The 10295-nt window shown below is 37.0% G+C and overlaps 2 protein-coding genes and 1 pseudogene across 2 annotated transcripts in view; all 3 read right to left on the bottom strand.

The window, feature by feature from the left end:
- The window catches only part of LOC141427197 (uncharacterized), a 10387-nt gene extending 9899 nt beyond the window's left edge, over positions 1-488 (bottom strand). Inside the window, exon 1 of the mRNA XM_074086426.1 lies at positions 478-488. Coding sequence (XP_073942527.1) covers positions 478-488 — 11 coding nt within the window. The remainder of the gene's footprint in view (positions 1-477) is intronic.
- LOC141427538 (RNA-binding motif protein, X-linked 2) overlaps positions 1-10295 on the bottom strand; it is a 219289-nt gene that overhangs the window by 40759 nt on the left and 168235 nt on the right. The gene's annotated exons all lie outside the window — the stretch shown is intronic.
- On the bottom strand, positions 13-3348 carry LOC141427196 (inositol polyphosphate 1-phosphatase-like; annotated as a pseudogene).

Here is a 10295-nt window from a genome sequence, read left to right as displayed (position 1 = left end):
GATAGCCCTCATTGCAGATCTTAAATAGTAATAAAATAAATGTGAAAATCATTTATCGAAATATCGACACGGGAATGTCATTTTTCATACAAAAAGTATAAACTGTTGAAATAGTTGCAATAACCCCATGTACCCGAAAAGTTGAGGTTAATGTAACTTTATCAATAAAATATTAATTGGAAGACCTACAGTTCAAATAAATATACCAAAAGCACTTAAGTTTTATCTTTTCTTTAGGAAGAACTTGTGTTTTTCCAGAAAACGGCTTGTAATTTTTTTTTTACATAAAAATAAACACGACACTGCAAAGCGTTGCTTAAAAATGGCGGCTGATAAAATTTGTTCTGTCGGTACAACAGTGAGCGATCTAGGAACGCCATTGGTGTTTTATATTATAAAGCAATGATTTTTACTACGCTCCAACCGATGGCTCTTTTTACAAAAACCATTACGTTGAGAGAAACTTCAATTAGTTACTTTAGCCTCATAGTTGCTTTAGCCCCGGGTGACCTTACGCAATAATTTCATGAAATTATAAATATTTTAGTCATTAATTGAATAATTAATTATTTTCTAGGAGCCACGCAAAGAGAATAAAGAAAAAGTTAAGAAGAGCAAAAAGAAGAAAAAGAAAAGAAGTAGAAGTTCCGATTCAAGTGATTAGGTTAGTTTTAACAATAATAATAAATATTTTTCTCTCACTACTGTGGTATCATCATTCATCTTTTTACCCTAAAATAAATAAGATACCTACTAAAAAGTAATGGGTTATTATTACCAAACAAAAATAAACAAGTTTAACAAGAATCCTGCAAATAAATTGTTAAAAAGTTATGCAGAATATTTTAATCTAGAGTATTACCAGAATATACAGACATATTATATATTCGAAATTTGGTATAGATACTCATTAGTGAAATTTGATAAATATGACTAGAATAAATTATTTTTATTCTGGGGAAGACATTGATATTTAAAACCATCCCATCTACAGGCTATGGGTTCAGATGCTTTAAGTTCTATTGAGAACATTTTTGATCCCATACAATACTTTGGCTTGACTATAAGCTATTATTCCATCAGAGTTGCAATAAGCTTTTTCGTCGTTGCGTGTTTTTGTAACATATTTAATAGGAGCCAATGTTGCATATGACAATACATCTCCTCCCCTCGCTTTGAGTATGGCGTGAGCAGCACAAGTGTCCCATTGGAATGTTGTCCCCTTCGTTACAAAGTATCCAGCAACTTCTCCTGAAAATTGAAATTATACTTGATTGGATAGGTATTTAACTAAATATAAAAAAAAACAATGTCAATAAATATTGAAATTCCCCCATTAAACTATCCAAACATATACATTTCTGTATTGAAATACACTAGTTTAGTTTGTATTTACAATGATAGATAAGTAAATTGTTTAAAATCCTTGAATGTACCAAATCTGCCAGCTGAAGTTTGTTTACATTAGTTAATTACCTAAACATTTCAAGTCTACAAGTCTACAGTGGCAAAAAAAAATTCCAAACATATTATTATGAGTCTACATTTTACCCCAGCGAAGCCGGGTTTTCATCTAGTATTATATATACATGCCATATAATAATATAACTGGTAGATTATTGTTAGCCAGGTTGTCGTCTCTCCTGTTGCAAAGTATGGTAATCCCACATAAGTGTTTTGAAACTCATCTAATGTACCCTATACTTTACAAATTATAATTTGTGGCAAGTAGACAAAACCTGCATTGTTATATAATTGCAATATACATCTAATTTTAGACAAAAAAATCTAAAAAGGTTGCCTTCAATTTTGCATGGGCACATACATAATCAAGCATGCAAAGGGTTAATATATTTGTACATACCCAAGCAACTTTCAAAAGTTTATGTCCACAGCCACGTGCTGGCTTCACCTCCCATCCGTTTGATTTGTAACTTTCAACAAGTTCTGGATCTTCAGCCCCGCTGACAAGGATGGTGTTATCATTCTGAGTTTTTGGTATTTCACATCCTCCCACTCGCCTGTAGTTACTGTAGCATATACCCCATAATATACGCCCATTACCACTGTAAACATGGAATGGGACATAAATAAATTAATAAAGTGACCTTTAGTTGATCTTTACAGAAACAAAGATGGAATATATCAAAAAGTTTGATTAGACCCATAAAAAAAAAAGTTTATACTACAAAAAATTATTTTCATGTAAGTAAATTAATTATTGGTCAGATTGTTAAAAAAAAATTGAAAACATTATTATAAGGATGAACTAAAATAATTTAAAACGATAGTAACTAAATTATTTTAGTTCATTGATATGGACAAAGTAACTGATAATAAATTATTATAGGCAAAAAATGAAACACATACTTATTGTAGAAGGTTGGTTCACAACCCCCATGACTGGTTCTCCAGTAGCTTTTACAAATGCCCCTATCAATACAGTAACGCAAGACAATCCTGATCCATCAGGATTGTCTTTGTTTTTCACACCAGCTATAAATTCAGCAGTAGCATCTGAAAAAGAAGAATAAAGTTGCATAAATCTGTTCTCAATTTAGTTCCTTTTTTCAATAAGTACAGACTTCCCTTTGATAGTGAAATACATTCACAAACTTACCCATTATGTCAATCATAAACCTATTGTAACTCAAAAGTTTAACAAGGTTTCAGTTCCTACATACCTATAGGATCAATCCAAACAGCTAATGAAGCATCATTTATGGGTGGCAAATCATAAGCTAAATCACCAACAAGTTTCGGATTCAAGTCGCAATGAGAGCCTTTAGCTAATTTAAGTGCTTGCTCCTTGGGAACCACCTGGCTTAACAAGAGGGCAGTTTTGTCTACTTGCGTTTCTAATCTAATGGTGTGCCCATTGATTTCTCCACATTCTTCGCCCCAAACATTATTTCTGAGTTCTCTGCAATGGCGACTGATTTCTACTTTGGCTGCTTCTTGAGCTAAAACATCAGCTATCGTTTTGAAATCATGTTCGAAGCGGCTGTTGGCTTCGTCTCCAGATTTTTCAGTGACCACTAGATTACCATCACTTAAACTCTCAGCACATGCACGAGCGACGCAGGCCGCCCGCTCCGATGCGTAAATTAGAGCTTCCAAAACGTTTGCCATTTTAGTAATATTCGCCAACTTCGAATTAATTTGTATTGATTGAATTCTAAAAATAATTAAGTTAACTACTGGCACTTTGCTTACGCACGCGCACTCACTCTTTATTTATTTAGGTTCTATGTTTGTTTGTTTTCATTTTCATTTTGTTTGGGTGACACTATTTACCGGACGTACAATACCGACATGATATTTTGTGACACGCACGCCCATAGAAACTTGTCAGTTTGACAACAGTTTGTATGGGTGTGTACACGAACGAAATATCGGGTCGGTATTATCCGTGCCGGTAAATAGTGTCATGCACGTCATACACGAATCGAAGTGTCAATGTCAGGTCAGGGAAAGAATATAAACAAACAAAAAAAAATACATACAATCACATTAACTTATTACGTGTGCACTGCACTCTATCGTGCGGTTCCTCTCGCTCTTGTATTAAACAGTATAAATAAGTGTCAGAGGACCGTACGACACGAACTTCGAGTTTCGAGTTTCGTAGTAGCCCTGCAGTGACCCGGTGCTCATACTTTCCCGACCTGATAAATACCGGCATGATAATCGAAATGCCAATCGCCATGTCGGTATTTTATTTATCATCGCGGTACGATTAGAATACAATCTATGGGCACCGGGCTGATATTTCGTGACATGAGTTTCAATGAGGGCTATCGTTTTTTGTCTCACTAGATGGCGCACTGTTGCGTGAGGTTTTTAAGTATGGCTTTCAGTCTGTTATTATTATTACGGGCGTGAAAACAAAGTTTAGATTAAAATCATATTTAATACACCTTAAAACCGTACCATAAAATATCGAGCATGCCACAGTGTTGCATAGTCCCCGTTTTGTTCGGAAAAAAGGGAGGACAAAGGTTTCCAAAAGACAAAACTGTCTCAAAACACAGACATTCATTGCCCTGGAACGCATTTTGGCTTAGGTAATTAATTTCAGATATTGCAAAATATTCACAAAATTATTCTAATTATAAATAAACCCGCGTAGCTCACCCAAAAACTATGAGATTCGACATTTCGGTCGGAGACCTCACGCTACACTAGCGCCTCTAGCGGCGAATTCATACGCGATAGCCCTCATTGGGTACATTTACACGTGTACACGAAAAACGGGTCTGGAAGCTATTATGTAGGAAATTCGAAAATCGAAGTTTGTATCGTACCGTTCCTCTCAGTCTCGTACAAAATAATTTAGCGTAAGCGGGACGGCAAGATACAAAGCTCGATTTTCGAATTTTGCAGTAGCCTAAAATCCGGAACGGCAGTGATATGTCCATGAATAGCTACATTTGGTCCATTTTGATTTTATAGAAATAGAAATAGAAATCATTTATTCGTGACAAAGTAACTATTAGCATAACAAAAAGATAAAAGATTAAGATTAGAGATAAAGATTTTGATGTCAGTTAACAATAAGTAGGTATTGTAGCATTTTTGTTTATTCTTATTCGACTGGAATAAGAATAAAAAATAATGAAAAATAATGTAGGTATATTTTATTAAAAATTTAAAACACCCCGATATAAAAAACTCCAGCAAAAATAAAAAAAAACGCCCGATTTTTTTTTTATTTTTTACTTTTTAGTCTTTTGGCGGTGTTTTTTTGTCGGCGTTTTTTTCAGGCATTTTTTATTTTTGCTGGCGTTTTTGGTGTCAGGGTTTTTAAATTTTAAACTTTTATTTCTAGTTTTTAAACTTGTATATTTTTTTAAAGTGTACTGGTGTGTTGGATATCCTGGCTGCAGAATCAGCTCATCGTGTCGCCACCATTGCATTGTATGTAGAATCAAATACTGATCGAAACGAATCCAAACACGATATATCTACTATGGTTTTATCAAGAGTGTATACCTACTAGTGTTCTGGATATCCTGGCTGCAGCATCAGGCCGCGAATTCCATAAACTTGCATAAGTAGTTATATAGCAGACATGGGTGTTTCAAATTTTAGGTCCCAAATATGTTTGAAAGTAAAGTACCCATTATACGTCTAAGATTCCTACCGCAGCGAACAAAAGAGCTGATGATCATGAAATGGCTGAACCGATTTTGATAAAACATGTCTAAAAACCATCGCTAGAAAACCTGCTTTCAAATAAAAAAACCGCATTCAAATCGGTCCACTCGTTTAAGAGCTACGGTGCCACAGACAGACACACAGACATACATACACACAGACACACATAGCGGTCAAACTTATAACACCCCTCTTTTTGCGTCAGGGGTTAAAAAAAAAAAAAAAAATGGATTTTCTTTCTATTGGAAAGCGTCATCTGTTGTCGAATAGCAGTATATACGTATGTAGACGATTGGCAAATCCTTAGCACCATCTAGTACCATAGCACCAAGTTGGGAGACATCACTATTTACAGCAACTACAAAAATAGTAACGTGATTGCCTTGTCTCGGCGCAAAGGTATCCACTTTGCCACAGAACACAGATAGTTACTTTGCCTACACTACTCAGCCGATTATCATACAGATACAGCAGATAATTAGTTTTTGGGGAAAATCAGAATAAAAAAGTTATGCAAACTGTAGGTACTTGCCTATTGACCTACAATGTGACATGTGATGTGATCTAATGTGTGTGAGGCACCAAATAAAAAGCCCTGTTGTAAGAATCATAAATACTTGTAGGTACCTACACTTATTTGTTGTAGTTTTAATACGTTATAGGTAGATGACTAGAAAACCTAGATAGGTACAGTCAAGGGCAAAGATATCGACACGGCCAAAGTTGCAAAAATATGTATACACGGTCTTAATGTTATGTGCATAAAGTCGTGTATACATATTTTTGTAACTTTGGCCGTGTCGATATCTTTGCCCTTGACTGTACAAGAACTTTTTGGTTTTAAAATTGCTTATCTTCATCATCATCATCCCAGTATTCCCAGCCAATATAATATATGTCACGCTGCTGGGCACAGGCATCTTCTCAGAATGAGAGGGCTTGGGCCGTAGTTCCCACGCGGGCCCAGTGCACATTGGGAACTTCACACACACCATTAAATTTCTTCGACAGTGTGTGCAGTTTTCCTCACGACGTTTTCCTTCACCGTAAAGCTCACAATAAATTTCAAATGTATTCGCACATGAATTTCGAAAAACTTGCGAGGTGCTGTGAGCCCAGTTTTGAACCCACGATCCTCTGCTTCAGTGATTCCCAAAGTGGTCCAGGTGGACCCCCAGGGGTCCACGGGAGACTTGCTGGGGGTCTACGTAGGCGTGAACAAAAAATGGGGGTCCATAAGATGTTAATGGGGGTCCACGAAAATTTATCTGCTTTTGATAGTAAAGAGCAAAAATGTAAGCATAGTTTTTATAAGGGCCTACCTACATTGTTTTAAGTACCTAACTAAGCAGATAATATTTTAATAAGGCAAGCGACTGTTACTTGTCCAAACTTGCGTATTCGATATTACGTAAAATTTCGTGTACATGTACAGACTTGCAAAGCGCTATCCGCCCGACAATGCTTAATGCTTGTTCAGACATAGCGACACAATTATTTTTTTTGGCGACTTTAAGAATGTGGTAGAAATGTAGCAGCAGGGGGTCCACCGAAACCAGTAAAATTTTGAAAGTGGTCCACGAGAAAAATAAGTTTGGGAACTAGTGCTGCTTGATAAGTCAAATCATTAGGCCATCACGGCTTCTAAAATAACTTGATATTCTCAATATTATATATTATGTCTATAACACGAAAGTCTGAATTCTTTATGCACGAGTCCGACTCACACTTGGCCAGTTTTCCTTTTTTATGTCAGCGCGTGCAGCATTGCAGAGCTTGCTACGTACCTAACCAACGCACTATGCGGCTTAACTGCGCGGTTTAGCGCGCCGTCTCTTTCTCAAACGTTACTTTGAGGAGGGAGGGAGTGCTAAAACCGCGCGGTTCGCCGCATAGTGCGTGTAGCCTAAACCTGACAGCGACACGCAGAGGTCAGCACGCGCGGGGCGTGATCTCGTTTAGCGATACTTCGGACCTTGATCCTATATAAATCTCTCGATAAGCGACACTTCGTGCACTTTTTCAATTAAGCACGTTTCTCTTACACAATAAGTATCAATGACTTTTTATAGGTGCTTCGTCCTTGGCGTAGCGAATCGCAACACGCTGTAGAATAGGTTAGAAATAATAGTAATGACCTTAGTGGAAATGTCATCGTAAGAGTTTCCGTTCGGGGGGGCTACTACGAAATTCGAAAATCGAAGTTCGTATCGTCCGTCCCTCTCACTCTCGTATTAAATAATACCTATAAGCGTCAGCAGGACGGCAAGAAACGAAGTTCGAATTTTGCACTTCGTACTAAGTGGCCTGGTGGTTTAATTTGGGTATAACCTATCGCTTCTCAAGCAGAGGATCGTGGGTTCAAACCCCAGCCCGCACCTCTGAGTTTTTCGAAATTCATGTGCGAAATTACATTTGAAATTTACCACGAGCTTTACGATGAAGGACATCGTGAGGAAACCTGCACACACCTGTGAAGTAATTCAATGGTATGTGTGAAGTTCCCAATCAGCACTGGGTCCACGTGGCGTGTACGGCCCAAGCCCTCTCATTCTGAGAGGAGGCCTGTGCCCAGCAGTGGGACGTCAATAGGCTGGAATGATGATGATGACTAAGTACATATTATAGGGCCAGCATCGATGACGCCATTTTTTGGTCCTTTTGCTATACCTAATGGGCACACCTTTTTGTGTTGTCATGGGTACCTATTTAAGGCTATTAGGTAGTAAATTACGAAATTCACTAAGGAAATGTACCTACCTATCTAATCCTTATGTGAACCACTGTCTCTGTATTAAATAACCGAATATTAGATCAAATTAACTTATACTCCGTTTAATTTAAGGTTTGAATTAACGGTCAAATTGTAACACACGTTTCTCGATATTTCGAACACAAATGTACTAAAAATACCTACATGTACATTTTTTAGCTTTATTTATTATGTTTATACATAGTATAGAAGTTCACACAATTTTGTTTCATTAAAAAAATTTTGCAAATTTTACCGTTAAGAGTCAAATGTTACAATAAATGGAGTATAGCGAAGGATCAACTGAGTTGGGAAAAACGCTATTAAAAATCAGTGAGCAAAATCGCATTTTACTCACTCTGTGAGACAAACTTTTTTTTTTAATTCTAGACTGCTGGGTCTATACTATACTCACTGAATTACAAATATTTGAACTTCACTTTGATCTGCAGGGCTATTACTAAACTCGAAACTCGAAGTTCGTGTCGTGCGGTCCCTCTGACACTTATACTATTTAATACGAGAGCGAGAGGGAAGGTACGATACGAACTTTGAGTTTCGAGTTTCGTAGTAGCCCGGCTGGCACTTTCACTTCAACACGAAAAAAGCGAGAGATAGGATCAAATGTGTTGTAATCAACTTACAATTAACTCAAAATTATAGTAAGTATTAAACATATATTACTCTTTTAAAAAAGTACTTATGCAACCTCGTTGCACGAAAGCCGCTACTCTTGTTTTTTTTTTTAAAAGCGTTCCGTATACCTACTGCCTACCGCGCCTACCTCATATAATTGGAATAAATAGTTGTCAAATTGAATGAATTTGCAACTAAATCTATTTATGTTTATTTAATATAAATCCTAATAAAATCATATTTAAGATTTAATATTAATTAATAACATTTATAATAAACTATTACGTTTATTGTTCAACCTTTTTAATGACCCAAAGATGAGGATTTTTATTTTTGCAGTATTAAAAAAATATGACATGTAGACCGGGAGATGGTGACACAAAATATTGGTCATTTGTTCCAGAATGGCGGTTCTTCAGGCAGGGGTCTAATTACGGAATGGCAAAAAAGGAAATGATGATCATAGCGCTGGTACCGGCGGCCCAATCGCGTGGGTGTTAATCGAACGTGTCAGATAAATAACGAGTGTCGAACGATTTGTTCCACAAAAATGCTTGTATTTTCCGATAGTCGATAAAAAAAGAAGTAGGCGGTAGCGTAATGCCATACTTCTCCGGTGTGACTTACAGCCCGCCATACCGACGCGAATACATTAATTAAAAACAAACTATTCAACCATTTGTACCAGGCTGATTTTTGCGCAGCTAATCATCGTCAAGTAGCCATTCACGAAATACACCAAGCCATACTTTTCTGACGGTTCCAAATGGCCGCCAAACTGCCGTAAAGGAGTAATTTTTTTTCGCAAAACGATTTGTACCAGTACGTATTGCATTTGGATTTTTGTAAAGTATTTGATAAAATGGGTAAGTGTATGTGATTTTACTCTAACTTATGTTCTTGCTGCTGAGGTGAAACGTTGTATGTGTCACACAAGAACAAAGTTTTTTTGCATCTCGTCAAATCTCGTGTGTTTGAATCCCTCACTGCTCTAAGGATTCTAACCTAGAATAACTCACTACGCTCGTGACACAATTATAGAATCCTTCGCTTGCTCGGGATTCAAATTCAACACTCGCACCAAAAAACAACTTTGCTCTCTTGTTGCACAAATAACTACTTATTTCACTTCTCATGCTCGTAAAGTTGGATCTTGGCGACATAAAATTACTTTTTATGCTCTAGTGCATAAAATAAAATTCTCGTCTAAGACCAAAGTGTCAACAGCGACAAACAAAAAAGTTTGTTACTTTATGTAAAACTAAAAATCAATCATTTCAATCAAAATAAATCAATCATCATCATCATCCCAGCCTATATACGTCCCACTGCTAGGCACAGGCCTCCTCTCAGAGCAAGAGGGCTTGGGCCATAGTTCCTACGCGGGCCCAGTGCGGATTGGAAACTTCGCACGCACCATTGAATCGCTTCGCAGGTTTTTGCAGGTTTCCTCATGATGATTTCCTTCACCGCAAAGCTCGTGGTAAATTTCAAATGTAATTCCGCACATGAATTTCGAAAAACTCAGAGGTGCGAGCCAGGATTCGAACCCACGACCCTCTGCTTGAGTGGCAATTGGTCAAACCACTAGGCCCCCACGGCTTCGAAATAAATCAATAAAACTAAAAAAATATAATAATAGCAATGCATGAAAAATAAAAGGTACCTCGTAAGTGAACAATTTTTTCCACTGTTGCTATTTAATTTCCTCTCAATCGAAGTGAAAAGCAGAGTGTAAAACTCGAGC

Source organism: Choristoneura fumiferana, chromosome 4 (assembly GCF_025370935.1).
Source record: "Choristoneura fumiferana chromosome 4, NRCan_CFum_1, whole genome shotgun sequence".
Classification (NCBI taxonomy): domain Eukaryota; kingdom Metazoa; phylum Arthropoda; class Insecta; order Lepidoptera; family Tortricidae; genus Choristoneura; species Choristoneura fumiferana.
The sequence above is the reverse complement of the archived record's forward strand: the minus strand, read 5'-3'. Positions and strand labels throughout refer to the sequence as shown.